Below are 20,608 nucleotides of genomic sequence, written 5' to 3'. Positions count from 1 at the left end.
TCAGACGTCCATGAGTCATTTACATGTTCTCTGTATTTTTACAGATAATGTACGTATCAGAGTCTATGGTGTTTTTTTATATGTCCGCAAAAAATAGCGGTGACATAATTTTTTTTTTTTTTTTTTTTATGTCGATTACGGCTCAAAATTACCTGTAAGTCCGTCTAGGAAAATCACTGATGGCACACGGATAGCGTTGTCACATTGCAGTGTATAGGAGAAGCTTTGCCTATATATTTTTTTTTAATAATTTTTTTAAATCCGCAAGAATCACTCATGGTAAACTAACACACTGAAATCCAGATCCAAAACCGTGGTCATTTTTTTTTTTATTTTTTAACTTACAGCAAACATCAGACACCTAAGAGATGGAAAATGCTGAAGCTGCAAATTTTGTGAAAATCAAACGTTCCCCCTGTGCAAAAGTTTTGGTCCCTATAATGGGTTGTATATGAGGTCACAAGTGATGTAACATTCATTGACTGAATTTAGTGTTAGAAAACGTTTGCTTCCACCCTAATTGTTATAGGCCCTTATTTTATTTTTTTTTCCTTCCATAGCTTTTAATATTCAGCGGATTGCAGCCTTCATTGAATTCCAGCCTAAATCTGTAATTTCCACCTTCAGAGAAAAAAGGAGCGCAAGTGTGAAGCGAAGACATTTGATTTTCTGGCAGCACCATCTGGCATGGTTTTGCAACTTTGGGTTCTTTCTCACCCAGTAATTGGTTGATCGTTAGAACTTGAGCACTGATTTCTTTCCCAACATTCCGAGAGATTGGACGACCCGGAGCGGAGACTGCAGCTGTCATATCCCGGCACCGTGATGCCATCTAATGATGTAACCTGCCAGGACCCTATAAATCCGGATCATGTACATGAAGGCTGAGCTCTGCAAAATTGAATAGCATGAGAATGATAAATGCCGGCATAAGGTGTGCGCACTGGCACTTTCCGGATGTTCTTTTGCTGGCGGCCAAATACTCTTTTTCAAGAGGCTTTTAAATCCTTTGCTTGTAAACAGGCGATAGGAGCTCAGCATGTCACGTCCAACACCTTGCTAATTTCATTAGAAACTGAGGCAGCATGACTGCTTTTACCGAGCAAACATCACTAGCAAAAGCCGCTATTTAGGCATTAATGGTTCATTATGGCTTCAATACTATAATGTTTTATATTGAAATGGGAATTAAAGGGAAGGTTTGCTCTTACAAGTCGGTTCCAATTAATAGTTCCCAATAGGACTCCCTTCTGTTGTCCAATGGATTTGTTTACTTTGTGGAATTCTACCATTCAGATCTAAGAATTCCACATACATGGGAGTCTACGAGCTTGTTCACACGTTGCATTAGTGCCACGATTTTTTTCAACACTGGTTTTGTGGGGAAGAAAATGCAATGTTTTACGATACCAGCAAAGTGAATGAGATTTGTGAAATCTCAAGCACATGCTGCTTCTTTTTTTTTTTTTTTTTTTCTTGCATATTTGACCCTTCAGTGTGCATATACAGCACGTCAATTCTTTGAGCGTTTTTGCAGCACTTTTTTTTTCTTTCTCACGCATTCAAATGAATGGGGGCAAAAGTGCTCATGAAGAGATGTCAAAAATGTGCATATTTTAAGCAGCACTTTTCCTGCCAACACTGTTTTTTGCAGTAGAAAAATCTTCTGAAATACTGAGCGTGTGCACATTAGTGATGAGCGGGCGCGGATAAGGGGTTATCCAAGCATGCTCATGTCTTAATTGAGTATTTTCAGCGTGCTTGGGAAAAAAAACACTTGTGTCTGCGGGCTGCGTGTCTCGTGGTTGTTCAACAGTCGCAACACATGTAGGGATTTCCTAATAAACAGGCGCACCCTGCACGTGTTGCAGCTGTCAAACAGCCTTGGGACATTGAGCTGCGGTGACTTGAGCATTTTTTTTCGAGCACGCCGAAAATACTAGATTAAGACATGAGCGTGCTCCGATAACACCATATCCGAGCGTGCTCTCTCATGACTAGTGCACATACCCTAAAAGTGCAACCTGACCTGTACATTTTGCACAGAAGTGACCGTATAAAACAATATAGTCAGGTTTAACCCCTGTTAAATTAAGTCAGTGCCCCACAGAAAACCAATGGATACTCGCTCCTCTGTGGCGCTGCTCTAGCAATGTCAGTGCTGATGCTGCCGGTGGCTGACTTAACATTGTCATGTGACCACTGCAGTCAGTCTCTCGCTGTTCAGGTGCAGCTCATCAATATTTTGTAAGAGCGGACATCCACGCCGATGAAATGGTAAAGGCTTCATCTGGCTGCAGTGGTCACCGCCCTATCAGTGAATGTGATGCCAACACTATCAAGTCATCCAACAGAATGGAAATTATTGGAATGGCGCCGCTGCAAGACGGGGAGTATCTAATGTTTTAATCCTCTCTGGGGCACATTATTGATTAATCAAGGATTGTAAAGTAAGGGAGCCTTCACATTGCGTTTCTGTACCTGTTCAGTGGCCCTGTCGGAATTTGTGTCTGAACCCCCAGCAAAAAGGGGTTCAGAGGTATGCACCAGTGGGGGCCATAGACTGTAATGGCGATGGCAGAGCGAACGTGCGCTCTGCCCTGCATAATTTTCAGGAATGTACACCTACAGGAGGCGAACACTCAGACCCAACCTACTACATCTGAGGGTCCTCCTCTTATGGGCGTACACCCCCCCACACACACACACCAGACAGCAGAAATTAATGATGTTGCTTTTGTGTGCCGCAGAGACTTGTACAGTATTAGGCCGGGGTCATACTTGCGAGTGCAATGCAAGAAACTTGCTCCTCAATACCCGTCACTCAGGACCAGATTGTGCGGCTGCATGTATTTCTATGCAGCTGAACGCTCCAGTCCGAGCCGCCGGCGGCAGTGCCGGGTATTGAAGTGAGAGACTCGCGAGAGTTTCTCGCAGTGCACTCGCCGGCCCCGGCCTTACAATGTGACTTTGTAGAAAGAGACACTGCAACTAATGGAAATATTAGTAATAATAGATGCAGCCCAGAGAATTCTTTAGAAAAGACTCTTAGGATTTCAGCCACGAACAAAAGTTTAATCAACAGATTTTGGAATAAAAATTAATTTCCACATTTGGATATGTAAAAAAAAAAATCCTGTGCTGAAATAATCTTATAAATGTGCCCCTGCTGTAAGGCTATGTTCACAAGTTGCATTTTTTTTCTGCGTTTTTTTTTCCTGCAGCTAAAACCTGCTCTTGGCAGTAAATAAGCTGTTTGCAAAAAGCAGGTGTTCTTGTTTTTTTTTTTTTTTGCTGCATTTTCATCAGATACACTTGCGCTTGCTGATAAAGTTTAGTGCATAAAAAAATATGATGCAACTTCCTGAGGTTTTTGCAGTAAAACACGATACCTGCGCTTTTTGCTACGTTTTTGCAACTTACTCTTTGCTTTCTATGAGTGAAAAAACGCTGAAAGGAGTGACATGCAGCAGTTTTCCAATTTAGTCTGGGAAAAAAAACAATGTGTGCATGACATTTCTGAAATCTCATAGCTTTGGCTGGTACTGTAAAATACAGCTTAAAATTTGCATAAAAGAACGCTGCAGGAAAGCCCCCCCCCCCCCCCAGCAAAAACGCAACATGTGAACATAGCCTAATCTCTGCTCATACCACAGCTCCTGGGCATGGGAGAAGAGAATACAGTCATTATAGCACTGGGATACAGCTGATTCTTTGTGTGAGAAAAAGCATTTCCCTGCTGGTTTTTAAACAATGTTTTACTTCAAAGACAAAATCAGCTGTAATCCCATGCTGTCCTGTCTGCAGGGCTGCCACTAGGAATTTCGGGGCCCCATACTGGCAGAATTTTCGGGGCCCCCTTGAGACTCCGCCCTGGCTCCACCCTTCGAACTGTCCACAGTCCCACCGCTCTCTTGGAAAAACTCCACTTCTCACCTGTCACACATTAACAGTTCCCATCTCAAGATCACACATATAGTCAGCAGCTTTTGTTTTGGCCAAAAGATTTTTTAAGCCGCCACCATAACACGGTAGACACTTTTGGCCGAGCTCTACTCTACTGTAACCTATTAAATATTTGTTAAAATATGCAATACAATTTAGATATATTTTTATTTATTTTTCAATATTTAAAATGACCAGTAATATCACATACAAGGGACAAATACCGCTACACCATGCCCAGACCACATATTACCACCACTGTGACCAAATAATATCACATACAAGGAACAAATACCACCGCACCATGACCAGACCACATATTACCACCACAGTGACTGAATAATACCATATGCAAGGAACAAATACCGCTACACCATGTCCAGACCACATATTACCACCACATAGTGAATGAATACTACAATACTGATCAGTAATAAAAAAAACACAATACTATCGCCATAAATGCCATTATACACAGGAGATTTGTACTTAGTATGCAGTGTCAGTGTACAGGTAATACAGTGATCCATGACATTATACACAGGAGCTCTGTATATAGTATACAGTGTATAGGTAACACACTGACTCACCAGTGACGTCTCTAGGTGAAGTCCTTCATCTTTGCTTTTCATCTTTCATCCAGCACAGATCGCCATCACTTCTTCCAGCCAGGGCTAGTCTCTGCAGGAAATAAGTTATCTAGAGCTCCGCTTACAGAACACATTACTTATTATTTTCCCAACTTCTACATTACACCACATGAAGAAAAAAAGGCGACATTGTGTCGCTCTGCACAGTAACATGACCGCTCCCCCATTTAAAACAGTATTCTCAAAAAATAAAATACATCACAGCAGTAATAATATCCCTTAATTAGCCCCTATGGTAATAATATCCCCCACCCTAGCCCCCGTGTGTCTCATTCCTGGCTTCAGCCATATGTTCTCTCATCCTGCCCTCATGAGTATCCATTCTGTCCCATATGAGCTCTCCATCTTGCCCCATATGTCTCTATTGTATCCATCCTGCCTCATGACCCTGGCCCCCACCTGTCTCCCAATCATGCCCCCACCTGTCTCCCAATCATGCCCCCACCGTCACACTCCAATCTGCCCATGTGCCTTCATCCTGCCGGGAAACATATTGGACGCTTTCAATAATTAAAAAAAAAAACAAACCTTTCTTCTTACTGCGCTCCTGCAGTGAAGAGAAGATGCAGCTGCTGCTGTGAGCTGAAGGACCTGTGGTGACGTCATTGACGTCATGTGATCAGGAGGCGGAACTGATGACGTCACCACAGGTCCTTCACCTCTTCCACTAAAGCTCAGCTCTCATGATGTAGGCCGTTGTTGCGGCTCTTCTGATTTGTGCGCGGTGTGCCGCAGTGCACAGCACCTAGGGCCAGGCCACAGCGCACAGCACTTGGGGCCCGATGACTAGAAGCACAGGAGTGGGGCCCCTGACATGCACGCCCCCCTTCTGTACTGCTGTTCACCGGGCCCCATACAGCAGTAAGGGCTGTCATGCCCTGATGGCGGCCCTGCCTGTCTGTATACTTTCTTCCTCCCCTGCCCAGGAGCAGTGCTATGATCAGACCATGTCCCTGTACAGTCAGACACGGACATTACACAGTACACCGCAGGGGCACATTTATAAGATTCTCAGCACAGGGACATTTTTTTTTTTTTAACACATCCAATTGTGGAAGTTATTATTATTCACAAATTTATTGATTTAAAATGTACTTTTGTTTTGGGGAAATCCCCTTTTAAGGATTGAAGGACCAACCTCTGGAACCAAATCCGATCCTGAAAATAAAGGTGCTGCACCGCTTGCTGCAGAGTGGCGCTATTGGTGACTGGGTCGTACTGCAGTTCCTTGCACAGTTGAGTGGCCTGTAGTGTGGGTGTGTAGGGAACATGTTATCACTTGTGACTGCGGCTTTAAGGTGGCTCACTATCAGTATTTGGTCAGTATTTTACCTCAGTATTTGTAAGCCAAAACCAGGAGTGGGTGGTAAATACAGAAGTGGTGACGTGTTTCTATTCTACTTTTCCTCTGATTGTTCTTCTCAGTTTGACTTAGGCTGTGTGCACACGCTGCGGATGCTGCTGCGGTTCCGCAGCGGATTTGGCCGCTGCGGACCCGCAGCAGTTTTAGCTGCGGTGTACAGTACCATTCAAATGAATGGGAAAAAAAACCTGTGTAGATGGTGCGGATTTTTCCGCTCGGTTTTCCTGCGGTTTTGAAACCGCAGAAAGAATTGACATGTCAATTCTTTCTGCGGAATCCGCAGCGGGTTCCTATCTCCACCATTGTGGAGATGGTGAAACCGCAGGACCAAACCGCAGGCTAATCCGCAGATAAAAGGCAGGTCTTTTGACCTGCGGATTTTGCAAAATCTGCGCAGATGAATCCGCAGCAGAATTCAGAGCATGTGCACACACCCTTACAAATACTGAGGTAAAATACTGAACATGTCTTTACAGGCAGAATCAGGCAACTGGATAAATGGGTGTGCGATTGAAACGCAGTGCATGGACTGGCTGACAACTCTTCGGGCCCGAGTGTGACCACTGCGTGTATTTCTATGCACTTATAACACTCGGGTCAGGAGAGCCGCTAAACAGTCTGTGCTCTGCTGTCCAATTAATACCGCCATCAGACTCTGCCCTTACAGATACAATTCTTACTGCCTACAATGGCTGTGGCACGCTGATAATTCAGCCTGGCTAATTCTGACTACTTTCTGGCTGTCTGCTGAAGTCTATAGGAGCTGTAGAAAAAGCCAGACAAGCTTCTCTCCAAAGTAGATGTACGTAGCCTCGCCACTGAAACGTATGGAGACTGCAATAGCACAACCTGAAGATGAGGTTCCCAGAGTTAGGACCTCTACCTGTTGGGGGCACTTCAGTGGTTGCAAAAAGTTGTGTGACAGATGCAAATTTAGTTTTTCACACTCTGCTGCTTTATTGTTTTTAGATCTTAGTCAGATGTTTCTACAGTTGCAGTACTAGTCATCAGCATTTTATTCACAAATACATCAAATTTTTGAACAGTTTTTGTTTACAGTGTTGAGTTGTTCACCCCTTTATTCCAAGACTTCTGCTGTTCACCATGGCAGTTGGATATTGGCTTCTGGGCCAAATCCTGACTGATGGCAATTTATTTTTGTCTAATCAGTGCTTGGAGATTGTCACAATTTCTTTATTTAGGCTTGACAATTTTATTTTTGAAGATTGACTGCATGTTCTCTATGGAATGGAGACCTGGTGAGTTTCAGGGCCATGGTCCCAAAATGTCAATGTTTTGTTCCCCAGAAATAATGCTGGAAAAAGCCTTGTCCAGTACCTAATTGCTACAGGACCATTGAGAGAACTTGCTCTTGGAGGATATTTGGATCCCATTCTTTATTCATGGCAGTGTTCTTGGGTAACATTGCGAATGAGCCCCTTCCCTTTAATGAAAAGCTCCCACACATGAATGGTCTTGGGATGCTTTACTTCTGGCAGGATAGAGGACTCATAGTAGCGCTCACCTTTTCTCCTCCAATCATTCTTCCAGATGTCCCAGACAGTCTGAAGGGGGCTTCATCAGAGAAAATAACTACCCCAGTCCTCTGCAGTCGCAGTCCTCTACCTTTACTTCCTACAAAGTTATTGTCTCTGATGAAGCACCCTACAGAGTGTTTGGGACATCTGGAAGAATGATTGTCCGGAGAAGACCATCCTTCATGCTAAATGGACCAAGTGTGAATTGCTTACTCGGTAGGGCCTGTTTCTGGATAGGACTGTGTAATAGGAGGCTGCATTCCCAAATATTAGGAAGTAAAACTGTGGTGTCCCAGTATCTGTTCTACTGCTGCTGAATGAGGCAGTTGTCGTGTGGCAGTAGATTTGTTCCAGGGTGCCAGGATTAGGTTTGGACACTGTGAGTTAGAAAATGTAATACTTTGTAATGTATACCAACGACTCATAAATGTGCTTTTCTGTCATCTACTGGCCAATGTGTATTTGAAAGTTAAGTGATTATTCTCCTCTCTTGAAGCTGCCATATAAACAGCTGGGAGGAGTCTCCCAGCTCAGGGCTCACAGCCTTCCTGAGGTAACTTCCAGTTCTGGGTGGTTCAAAGCTGCCTGAGGGACCAAACACGACTGCTCCCATCATAGTTTTTCATGCAAGTCCACGCTGAGGGGACAATGTTCTCCTCATAATCTCCTCCACAAGGGAGTGAAGCCTCATTCTGCCAGTAAAGAGAAAACTGCACATGTGCTCTACTGCCTTCTGGTTATCCTGTTTGCTCCTAGTCAGGACCAGATCCACGTGGCTGCCAAGCCACTGACTTTGCTTAACCTACCCCCTTTGAGTACTTCGACACTTTGGCTCTCTGTGGAAACACACTAATCTGTGAAAGTCCCTCTATTAGTTTAATATTTCTTGGACTGCGCATAGCCCTTCCTCTAATAGAAAGTGAAGTGAACTCTGCTTCAGCCGCCCTGAGAGGCCATAACCTTGCTGTCTCATGAGGAGAGAACCATCCCTTTCATATGCACAATGTACTGTGAACTTTGCCTTTATGAGAGAGACTTTACCCAGTTATCTCTTTCAGTAAAATTGTTTACAAGTTCACCTGCGTATCTGGCTGCTTGAGATTGCACAAACACCATGGGCGCTCCTAAACCTGCACCCAGACACCTCCGCTACAGGAGTGTCCCCCGGGGGTCCTATACCCATCCACAAGTGCCACCTCCCGCTATTGACAATTGTTGTGGACCCAAGGAAAGTGTTGATGGGTCCAGTGACCTATTCAGCTACCGTGACATTATCTGCTGCCAGTGGGACTGCATGCCCCAGCTGGCCCTTCTGCAACATCTGGCGCCTCCCCAGTGGCCCACCATAAAACTCTTCATAGTCCTGCATGGTGAACCCCCTGACAAAAGGATCGTCTACATGTGAGATCAGCGGTGTCGCCGTTTAGTAGGACTTTGCCATGGTTGCGCACCCTATTAAATAACCTTCCTTGTTGAAAAGATAATTAAGTTGTGTCTTCTCAAACTACAGATGCGTAGCAGAATAGCATGGCATTAGTGTCTCCATAGTAAAGAAAAAAAAAAAAAAAGCTCTTAGACTTGCTGGTCACGATGGCGTTGTGCCCAAACAGTTTCCATGATCAGTTTGTGAGTTTCCTTGGTGGCTATAAATCTGTATTAACAGTTTGGGCCTGAAATGCATTAGCTCAGCTAGAGACAACTTTTGTGGCTGATATTTTTCAGGTGCACCGCCTGCACTCTGCGTGGGCAACGCAAACCTTAATTGTAACCTGCCAAGTCGAGCGCCTGAAAGCATTCAATTATATAAAGCAACTCCTACTTTTCAATACAGATATTTTTTTTCCGACACTGTAAACATCAGATTAGCAAAAACAATTGATCCAGGTTGTTCTCAGGGACTCTGAATGGTTTCCAAGAGAGAAAAAAAACACCATTATCCATCCTGTATTATCTTCTAATTTTTATTATTTTGAGGTCTGCATGTAAAACGTTGTGACAATCTCAGTTTGGAGTCAGAGACTTGATTTGCTTGTCAGCCCATGTCCTTTTGGAAGAAATGAGAGAGCAGCTCGCCAGTCGTGTCAGTAAACCTCATTAACAGTTAATAGCGTTACTAGCCTGCACAGAGCCAAACTCTGCCGGGAGAAAATATACTTTATTCTCCCCGGCAGCATTCTGTTTCAGTCACGGGGCGGAGCTGACACTGGTTCAGTCACCGGTCTGAGTATAGAGATTAGCAGATGTAACCGCTCCGCCGTGTGTGATTATAGTGGCCGCCGCTGTGTATCTAGTAACGCTATTAACCTGCAGATTGAGCCCAGATCTATAGGTTAATGGGGTGTTTGCTGGTGAGTAGTTCCTCCTAAGATTTATTTGATTGCATGATGACGCCTTTTGAGAGAGTGTCGTAGTCAATGAGATGGACTCAACTTGGACTGCCAATGTCAATGGTTAAAGGGGAATCTGTCAGCTGGTGTTTGCAATGTATGTAATCTGAGGACAGCATGAGGTGGTAGCAAAAATATGTTGACAGGTTTTTCTTTAAAAAAAAAAAAAAAAAAAATATACTGAAAAATAATTTATTGGCTTCTGAAATGAGTGATTTCCGAGGAATTTCGTTTTTACTGTTCTGTACATTAGTGCACCAACCTTTCTGACAGAGAGCCACATTTGGCTCTGAGAGTCGCGAGTCCCAGCCAGCTCCTGCCCTCTCACATTAGTGTCACCCAGAGCCCCCTTTTATCCCTAGTACAATTTGCACCAAGGCAGTGCGCCACGCCCCAGCGTTTCCTATCTTACCCCCCATTCAGATCTGCTCTTCTGTGCAAGGCTACCCACAAGTCACCATCTAGAGATCTGCTCTTGATAGCGGTTTGCTACACCTGGTGCTAATGCACCAAGCTGGCAGACAGCCGCGAGCCACCCATCACAGGTCCGTGAGCCATGTGTGGCTCTACACCTACAGGTTGGGGACCCCTGCCTTAGTGCAACTGACGTGCAACTCGTTTCTGATTGTCTAGCGAGCACCTACACTGTCTCGTTCACTTGAATAGAGCAGTATTGCCGATCATTCTCTGACTATATGATCTCTCCAGCAGTCCAGTCTCCTAACGGGCAGCAGGTCCTAGCGACTTGAGGAAAGATCAAGTTCTGATGGCTGCAACTGGGCCAGAAATTCACTGCAATATGCCACACAAGCCCTACTGCTTCAGAGAATTCCTAGAATTTCCTATATTGGCAATTCCAGCTTTGTCTGTAGGTCTCCTCATTTGTATCATGACTTACCTGACTCTGTATACTGGTTTCTCCTGGATTTAGTAGAGTTGGTGCCTATCCTGCTGCTGACATCTTCCCCGAGCAGTGTGGGAAATCCATTCCAACAATTCTGCTGAGCACACATTTCCCAATGCTGCTGGAAGTCAGAACATATTGGCTGGAAAATAGAAATTTGTTTTTACGTTCTGTACTTTTCATCGTGTCCAGAGTTAATGCAGCTTTCCGCCAGATGTTGACTATCCTCTGTCAGGATTTAGCTGCCACATGTGGCCTTGCTGTCAGGTTCAGGAAATATTTTTAGTTTTTGTCCATGATGAAGAGTAGACATCCACATTCAGGGGTTGTATAGAAAGTGTAGGACACCTATGACAGTCATGATGTTTTTGGTTGGTTTTGTCTTTTTTTGTTTTATTTCAATCTTTAAAAACGTAATTTTAACTGTGTCACTATTGTTTCCATATAACACTCTTGAGGGTGAGCGTTATAAGGAGAAACTACTGCTTTTTAGGGCTGGTATTCACAGTCTATGTCCCATATATTTTATTCATTTCTTGCCTTTCCCCTTGTTATGAATTACCTAATCCTCAGCATTTATGTAATAGTCAGGCACCAAGTTGGTATTTTCTAGACTGTCAGGCAGAAGAAGGCCTTAGACTACAGACAAGTTATAGGTGCCGGATGATCAGGTTCCACTGAAATTTTCTGATGCAAATTCAAAACAGAAATAAAAGAACAGAGCTTATAGATCTGTGCTCTCTAAAAAAAAAAAAAAAATGTGGGGATCTCTTACATGGGCACCCCCACATTTTGGAGACTTGTTAATTTTACATGATCTATTAAAAGAAACCTGTCATGTAAAATAAACTATTAAACTGCAGATATGGGGTTAATCTACAGATTAATGGCATTCAGAATCCTGATGGCCAACTCTTTTGAACTCTATTAACCTGCGGATTAGCATCATATATGCAGGTCAATAGTGTTTTTGACATGACAGGTTCCCTTCAAAGTACATATGTCAAACTCTGGCCCACGGGCTAAATCCGTGCTCGCAGGGTGAGTATATTTGGCCCACAACACCAGGCAGGTCCCCCGCCCGGCATCACACTTTCCATTATACTGTATGGAGCACTATATAGAGCCATTACACTGTATGGGGCCATTATACTGTATGGACCACTATATGGGGCCATTATACTGTATGGAGCAATATATGGGGCCATCATACTGTGTGGAGCAATATATGGGGGCATTATACTGCGTGGAGCAATATATGGGGCAATTATACTTTATGGAACACACTGAGGCCATTATACTGCGTGGAGCACTATGTTGGGTCGTTATTCTGCATGGAGGACTATGTGCGGCCCAATATACTGTATGAGCAATATATAGATAGGGTCATTATACTGCATGGAGCACTATGTTGGGTCATTATTCAGGCATTGAGGACTATGTTTGGCCCAATATACTGTATGGAGGGCTGTGTGCGAATTGCAGTTGTACATTGGACAATCATACTGTGATGGGGTCACCATTTGTTGGGAGGGCTGAGGGGTACAGTAAGGTCATAATACCATGTGTGTGGAGGGTACTATAGGGGTATCATACAGTGTTTGGGGCCACTTTTGTTGGCATCATACTTTATTTATATAATTCAAGTTTGTTTGTTTTTTATTCTTTGTTGCATATTTAAATTAGGCCATTGGGCCATATGCTTTTTTTACTGCTTTTATGACATATTATTCCAATATTTTATTCTAAGATCTATGAATTAAAATGTACTTTTTTAATTGGACAACCCTTTTTAAGTTTGTTTCCATATGAAAAAGTTCAACTTTATAATTGATAAGGAAGAACTCCCTCAATTGTAGACTTTTTTTTAAAATAAATATCAAGGTTGGCCTGCAACTTTGGCCAAGCCCTCTGTGTATTTGAGTTTAACATCCCTGTTTAAAAGGGACTCTGTCTGCACAGAATGACTGTTCAAACTAAGTCCCACCTCTCCATTCTTCATGGTGGCCAATCAAGCATTCCCTGCGGTCTCCGTGTCTGGAAGTAGTCGGTCTGGCAATTCACTTGTATGGGGCTATGTGACTGGGAGTGCTGAAAGGGGTCATGACTCCTTGTTTCTAAGGTTTGGGGAGGTTTCCAGCAATTGGACCCTAAATAATGGCATAAATGACAAAGGTCAAAGGCATTACTGTGCCATTTATCAGTTGTATCCTGTAAAACATAAAACTGTCACTTTGTTTTCCAAAAGCAATTCAGCCTTATGTGTTACTACTTTTGAGTTATAGTAATAGTTTATTATATGCAGGTAGGTGAGTCTTCGCGTAGTCACTAGACAGTTATCGTAGCTCTGCCAGGACAATGCCAATGACAAGTAAAGTCTTGTTTTTTTCAGTAACACCGCATTTTTGACCATGTTTTGTTTTGCCCATTTCTAGGACACAGCCTGACGGCGAAGATTACACGGCTGGACTAGACCCTGGGACCAAGAGGAAGGAGAGATGTGAGGGGCGATTGGGATGTAATTTTGTGGCGGCAATCTAAGTGGTCCAGATCGGAGTGCAGAGAAGCAATGGGAATTGGAGGCCATGGTAACCTGACATAAATGGCAGGCTGGAGGCGATCTCACCTCTTTGCGTCCTACTTTTACTGCCTTCTACTGTGCTGTTGCTGCTGCTCTGAGGGACATCACATCTTGTCATTGTCTAATCACAGACCAGTCATCAAGTGGTTTAGGTGAATGCGGTGGGCAGGTGGGGTTTTAGGCCTCACCATGATTCATCTATGGAAACTGGTTCGGCACATGCGACAGCTGGAACTTCATCGATTGATCCTACTGTTGATTGCTTTCAGCCTGGCTTCCATGTGTTTCTTGGCTTACTATGTGACCAATAGCCCTAAGATCAAAGAGCCTCCCCCTTTACCTTTTAGTGACTGCAGCAGTCAACAGAGGATTGTGGTTCAACCCCAAGCAAGCTGGCGGATAGGCAAATTTATGGATATTTCCCGGACTGAACCAGTGGTGCTTGTGTTTGTAGAGAGCATATACTCTCAGCTCGGACAGGAGATTGTGGCTATATTAGAATCTGGCAGGTTTAGGTACCGGACAGAAATCGCTCCCGGGAAGGGGGACATGCCAACTCTGACAGACAAAGACCGCGGTCGTTATGCTCTGATCATTTATGAGAACATCTTGAAATATGTTAATCTAGATGCCTGGAACAGGGAACTGCTGGACAAGTACTGTGTGGAGTATGGGGTAGGAATCATTGGTTTCTTTAAGGCCAATGAAAACAGCTTACTAAGCGCACAACTCAAAGGCTTCCCGCTCTTCCTACATTCCAATCTGGGATTGCGAGACTACCATATTAACCCTAATGCTCCACTTCTCTACGTGACCCGAGCTAATGTAGTAGAGCCGGGTCCTCTTCCTGGAGATGACTGGACCGTTTTTCAGTCCAACCACAGCACCTATGAACCTGTACTGTTGGCAAGCACCAAATCTGCCGAATCTATCCCCCACCTTGCTACGCACAAAGCACTTCATGCCACTGTGGTGCAGGACTTGGGCCTTCACGATGGTATCCAAAGGGTACTATTTGGAAATAATCTGAATTTTTGGCTGCACAAACTTATTTTTGTCGATGCTATCGCATACTTAACTTCCAAGCGGCTCTGCTTAACACTCGACCGATACATTTTGGTTGATATTGATGACATATTTGTGGGCAAAGAAGGAACGCGAATGAAAGTATCAGATGTTGAGGTAAGTCAATTGGTAATTTTAGCTATTTATTCCATATCTCAATTAATTAAAGATAAAATTATTTTATTCATTAATGGTACAAGATTACTACTTCTGATTAGGTGTCTCTCACTGAACCAGTGATCTTGAAGGGGTATTCCCGAACCTATCCTAATAATAATAATGACACATACCTCCAATTAGAAATATAATGTACTTTTTCTGATTCACTTTGTCGCTTTCCTCATGCGCAGGCATTGCGGGGCCTTGCGTTTCCATGCTTACGTCCACTAGCAGCTAGCTGTCAATATATTAGTGGTCGTAACCATGGATCCTGCAATGCCTACATGAGGAAAGAAATCAGGAAAACTATACTACATTTCTAATTGGAGGAATTTGCTAATATTCTTATTACACCTACTACATATTGAGATAGCATCTTGGAGATGGCAATACCACTTTAACCCTTATCTTAAAAGGAACCTGTCACCAGAAAAAAAATTATTGCCTTCAGATAAGGAGTTAATCTGCAGGTTAATAGCTTTTCTAACCTGCCTGGGATAAATTTTATTCTCCCAGGCAGTGTTCCGTTTCAGTCATGGGGGCGGCGGCTGGAGCTGCATTCCGGCCCGGACTGGTTGACAGCTGGTCACAATGTGAAGCCAGCTTTTCATCAAGGCTGAGGGCACAGTTACTACCGCTGCTCTGTATGCTCAGAGCGGTGACTGAAACGCTGCCGGGGAGAATAAAGTTAATTTTCTCCCTGCAGCAACTGGCTGAGTGCAGGCGCCGGGCAGCATAATTACTCTAGTATCCTGCAGATTAACCCCCATATCTGCATGTCAGTATTGTTTTTTCTGGTGACCGTTTCCCTTTAAGCTGTTGCAGTGTGTGTGTATATGTATATTATATTTTGCCGATCACAAAATCTGATTATTTTGTGACTCTTTGCTTTAATGTACCAGTAATATCTGAACATCTTGTAAATTTACAGTTTACAAAAAAAACACAAAGTAAAGCTCACCCTGTTGATGAACAGGAATTCCGCTGATATTAGATGTAAACATAATTGGCAGTAAACTTACAAAAACTGAAAAATTTAAGGTTATCCATCCGCACCATCCCTTTTTTTTTTTTTTTTCTTTTCTTTTTTAATAATTTCTTTATTGTGGTTAAACTTTAAAAGTTCTACATGAATTTGGTCAGAGACCTCTAGTCAAATTTACTCTTGTTCATTTAAGTATCTTTTGAATAGTATGAAATTGATTTTTGGACTATGACTAGAACATTCCAGCTATAGTGACATCTGTTGTTGAAAGTAATTGTATTCTCAATGCAAATTGTCATCCAAATAGAAGAAAACTGTCTCCTTAGGCTGTGTGCACACGCTGCGGATTCCGCTGCGTTTCCGCAGCAGTTTTGGCCGCTGCGGACACGCAGCAGTTTTAGCTGCGGTGTACAGTACCATTCATTTGAATGGGAAAAAAAAAAACGCTGTGCCGACGCTGCGGAAAAAACCGCGCGGATTTGCTGCAGTTTTGAATCCGCAGAAAGAATTGCATGTCAATTCTTTCTGCGGAAACCGCTGCGGGTTCCTATCTCCACCATTGTGGAGATAGTGAATCCGCAGGACCAAACCGCAGGCAAAACCGCAGATAATCCGCAGGTCTTTGGACCTGCGGATGATCTGCGGTTTTTGCAAAATCCGTGCGGATTAATCCGCAGCGGATTCCGCAGCATGTGCACGTACCCTTAGTGTCACCTGTTGGATGTAGATACCCTGTAAGTCAATGGCCAAGCCCGTCATAAGTCTTGCAGCGTGACTAGGCATATTCACCAACAAGAAACCCATCTGTACACAGCTGTTGCGAGCTGCTTGCGATCAGGCAATCTTGAACACAGTACTAGTTGACTGAATGAGATGCTTTGGGTTTTTTGCAAGGCTGTGTAAGTGCTGACATTGACTTTCGAATCTCCAGTAAGTAGAGTTTTTCTTTAGTTATGTTTTTTTTGTTTTTTCTTTGCATCATCTGAGCTGAAGTGCATAACTCATGAAGATGAGACAGGGGCGACGGACCATATTGAAATTGTCCGATCTCCCCAAACCATCAACATGCGAGCACGTGTTGAGTATCGTCTCCACGTATCCTCTCCCGCACCGCACCGTGGGACATATCTGGGCCATTTTCCCCAGACCTCTTTTTTTAATTTTATTTTTACCGTCTATGAAGATGAGACAGGGGCAACAGATCCTATTGAAGGGGTCCGATTTCCCCAAACCATCAACGGGCGAGCACGTGCGAGTGTCCCTCCATGTATCCTCTCCCGCGACGTGGGACACAATGCCTGACTTAGCCCTGACCACTCCTAGGTATTGAAACCATGGGCTGTACAGAGGCACAAGACTAGTCCGTACGGCCCGCACTGCTCCACCAATGCTTAGACTGCGGTGCTGCAAGGCGGCGTACGGTCCCTCTCCTCACCCCCTGAAGGGGTTAGATGGAGCTAGGGTGCCTGCACTGTCCTATTTTGTCAAGGCCCCCTCACATACCTGAGCTGGGAAGCTGAAGAGGATAGTCAGTGAGGAGAGGGCCTGGGAGGGCTCCTGCGGCGACGATCCGGGGCTGGAGCCCTTAGCTGTCAGATGCCACCGGCTAGTGGCTGCAGAGTGGTGCAGAGAAGCCCGTGCCAGTAAGTAGCGCCATTTTTTTGTGGCGCCATGGAGTTCGTGCCCTCCCACACCCCCGTCGCGGGCAGGGGATAAATTGGGGCCGAAGCTAGGCCGCGACCGGAAGTTCCGCCTCCGGGCCGCGCGTCACTTCCGGCGGCCCGCCCCCCAGGCCAGGGTGGCTGGGGATAAATTTAGTCCCCTGCTTCTGAGCGCGGCTAGGCCCGGAAGTACTGCCCTTGGACCGGTTTATATGCTGGCGATCCGCCGCACAGAATTTTTTTTTTCCTCTCACCCTGAGTTTGAAGGCATAGTGCAGCGACACAGGGAACGACCAGACAGGCGTTTCTCGGTCAAAAGGCACTCATAGCAAGGTATCCATTTTCCCCGGACCTCCGTAAAAAATGGACGGAATCTCCGACGGTGGATCCACCGGTGTCGCGCCTAGCCACGATAACCCTGTTATCCGGGCCTTGCGTTTCCGCTATTAAGGATCCCACGGATCGCCTCATAGAGAGCTCAGTGTGCTCACTATATGAGGCGTCAAAATCGGCGCTCTCTCCCTCGTTCGCAGCAACTTGGGTAGCCAAGGCCATGATCTCATGGTCAGAATCATTAAACAAGGTCGCGCAAGAGCTACCTGCAGAAAGATCGGAAATCGTGAGTCAGATCGCGATGGCCGGAGACTACGTAATCAATGCGTCTTTGGATGCGGCAATTGCTCGGCACTTGCGGTCGCTAGCACAATTTCTATCAGAAGAGCTCTATAGTTAAGGACATGGCATGGCCGTGGAATCTTGAAGTTGGATAAACTTATCTCCGACTCCACAGGAGGAAAGATAGGTTTTCTCCCTCAACAAAAGGTCAAACCGCCTTTTCGCCACCCTTTTTAGGCACATTTTCAGTGTTTCGCAACCCCGGGTGGACCACAGCGGCCAATTCCGCCGCTTCAGGCCACCCCAACCAGGATAGGGGTGGCAGGTCTCAAAAGAACCAACCCATTGGGGAGAATGCGAACTCAACAGCCAGATCGAGGGGATCCAGATCCCAAAGATCGTCAGCCAAATGACTCCAGCAAGGTGGGCTGTTATGATTGAGTCACCGTAGGAAGCAAAAATAGTAATGCTAGCTAAGTCCAGAAAACCAGAGAAGTTGGCAGCTATCGGATTGCAGACCCCTGAACTTATCAACACAACTAGCAGTAGCCGTGGGGGGCTCCTACGATGCCCTAGGCCCCTCGATCACAGCCGGAGGACTACATAGCCTAAAGACAGAAAGGGGAAATCTAAACTGCCCCAGAGCAGACCCCAAAGTAAAAGGCAGCCCCCAACATATAATGACGGTGAAGCAAGAAGAAAGAACAAAACACAGACAGAAAGATAGACTGAGCAAAGATGGGGCCCACGCTAGCTTAGATAGGAAAGGACAGGAAGGCTGCTGTCTGCAATCCGTGAAAATAAGAGCCAACAAACTGACAGTAAAAAAGGCCCTGAAGACGCTAGGCTTCAAAAAAGCTATGTCAGTACTCAGGAATATTCTGAAGACAGAGCAACAGGCAAAAGGAGATTCAGCTCACCCCAGCAGGGAATGGCAGAATCCAGAAAAGCAAGGAAAACAAAACACTAATGCAAAAAGGCAAAGCAGAAATCTTCGCTTTAGATAAGCAGGAATCACCCGCAGGCCAGAAGGGCGTCGGCAGCCTTATATCCAGTCATCAGCTCCACTCAGCCAGTCATCATCATCAGCCCCAGGTGTTTGACAATCAGGCTCACTACCTTTCTTCACCAGAAGAGGGAGTTCCTCGGGCCTCAGTAGTGAAGGGGAAAATGAACTCACAACAGTGGGCGGCTGGCTACTCTGGTTTCGCCGCGTCTGGTTCAGTGTCGCGCACGACGCATGGGTAAAGGAGTTGGTGGCCTCAGGTTACAAAATAGAATTTGTCAGATACCCTCAAAGACGTTTTTTCTTTCTCGTCTTCCCAGGGTGGATACCCAGGCAAAAGAGCTCTGTTGGAGCCATCGAATCGCTCCAGCGCAATGGGATCATTGTTCCCGTGCCATAGCACGAAAGCATTCAGGGCTTCTATTCCAACCTGTTTGCGGTTCCCAAAAAGGACGGGTATGTCAGACTGATTTTTGGACCTCAAACATCTGAACAAATTCATCAGGGTCAGACCTTTCCGGGTGGAGTCTTTCCGTTCAGTCATATCTGCCATGGAGCAGGGAGAATACTTGGCCATGATCGACATCCAGGACGCATATCTGCATAGTCCTATTTTTCCTCCTCATCAAAGGTTACTGTGTTTTGCCATCAACGGTCGACATTGTCAGTTCGTGGCGCTTCCTTTCGGGTTAGCCATGGCTCCCAGAGTGTTCACAAAGGTTATGGCAGTTGTCATGGCCATACTGCATTCTTGAGGCATAGTCGTCTTGCCTTACTTAGACGACCTATTAGTTATAGGCCCTTCGATACGGGCACGCGAGGAAAATGTCAGCATCACGCTAGATACTCTTGCCCGCTTAGGGTGGCTGGTCATTTTAAAAGAAGTCATCCCTTGTGCCAGCTCAGAGGATCTCCTTCTTAGGAATGATCTTCGACACTTGCCGAGGGTTGGTAATTCTCCCTCAGGAAAAAGCCCTAGCTCTCCGGCAGGGAGTCCGGACTCCTAGCCAACCAGTCCCTCATACCATTCGTTTCGGGATGAGGATTCTAGGGAAAATGGTGGCAGCAATGGGAGCAGTACTGTTCGCCCAGTTCCATTTTCGCCCCCTGCAGTATGCCCTCTTGGCAGCCTGGGATAAGAATCCTTTCACGCTCGATCGGCAGTTTCATCACTTCTTAGCAGGCCGCCCCGTCCGAATTCAATTGGACAACGCCACGGCGGTGGCTCACATAAATCACCAAGGGTGCACCCGCAGCAGAGCAACTATGCGCGAGGTGGGGCACGTTCTTCAGTGGGCCGAAGCAAACCACTCTGATTTCGGCAGGCCACATCCCGGGTGTGGAGAACTGGGTGGCAGACTTTCTCAGTCGGCGGGGTCTTGCGTCCAGAGAGTGGTCACTACATTCTGAGGTCTTCCAGCATATTTGTCAACTGTGGGGAACTCCGGATGTGGACCTGATGGCTTCCAGGGTGAACGCCAAGGTACCCACATATGTCGCTCGAGCCAGGGACCCGCAAGCGATTGCTGTGGAGGCGTTGGTTCCGCCATGGAACCAGCTCTGACTCCCATATGTATTTCCCCCGCTGCCACTACTTCCGAAAGTTATCAAAAAGATCAGGACGGAAAGGGATCCAGCGATTCTGCTGGCCCTGGATGGGCCCGTCGAGCATGGTACGCAGATCTAATGCAGCTGCTCGCCAACGTTCCTTGGCGACTGCCAGAGTGCCCAGATCTACTTTCTCAAGGG

General features: G+C 45.4%; 1 protein-coding gene across 3 annotated transcripts in view; it reads left to right on the top strand.

Annotated features, from left to right (window-relative positions):
* The window catches only part of NDST2 (N-deacetylase and N-sulfotransferase 2), a 229,064-nt gene that overhangs the window by 94,251 nt on the left and 114,205 nt on the right, over window positions 1-20,608 (top strand). For 2 of the 3 annotated variants that reach the window (XM_073560053.1, XM_073560055.1), the window contains exon 2: window positions 13,223-14,550. In XM_073560053.1, the coding sequence (XP_073416154.1) occupies window positions 13,525-14,550 (1,026 nt within the window). In that variant the 5' untranslated portion in view covers window positions 13,223-13,524. Of the gene's footprint in view, window positions 1-560; window positions 935-13,222; window positions 14,551-20,608 lie in introns of all 3 variants that reach the window. The other variant, XM_073560054.1, reaches the window with a different exon arrangement.

Source organism: Dendrobates tinctorius, unplaced genomic scaffold, assembly GCF_039654945.1.
Source record: "Dendrobates tinctorius isolate UK_male_01 unplaced genomic scaffold, ASM3965494v1 ptg000292l, whole genome shotgun sequence".
Lineage (NCBI taxonomy): Eukaryota > Metazoa > Chordata > Amphibia > Anura > Dendrobatidae > Dendrobates > Dendrobates tinctorius.
The sequence above is the reverse complement of the archived record's forward strand: the minus strand, read 5'-3'. Positions and strand labels throughout refer to the sequence as shown.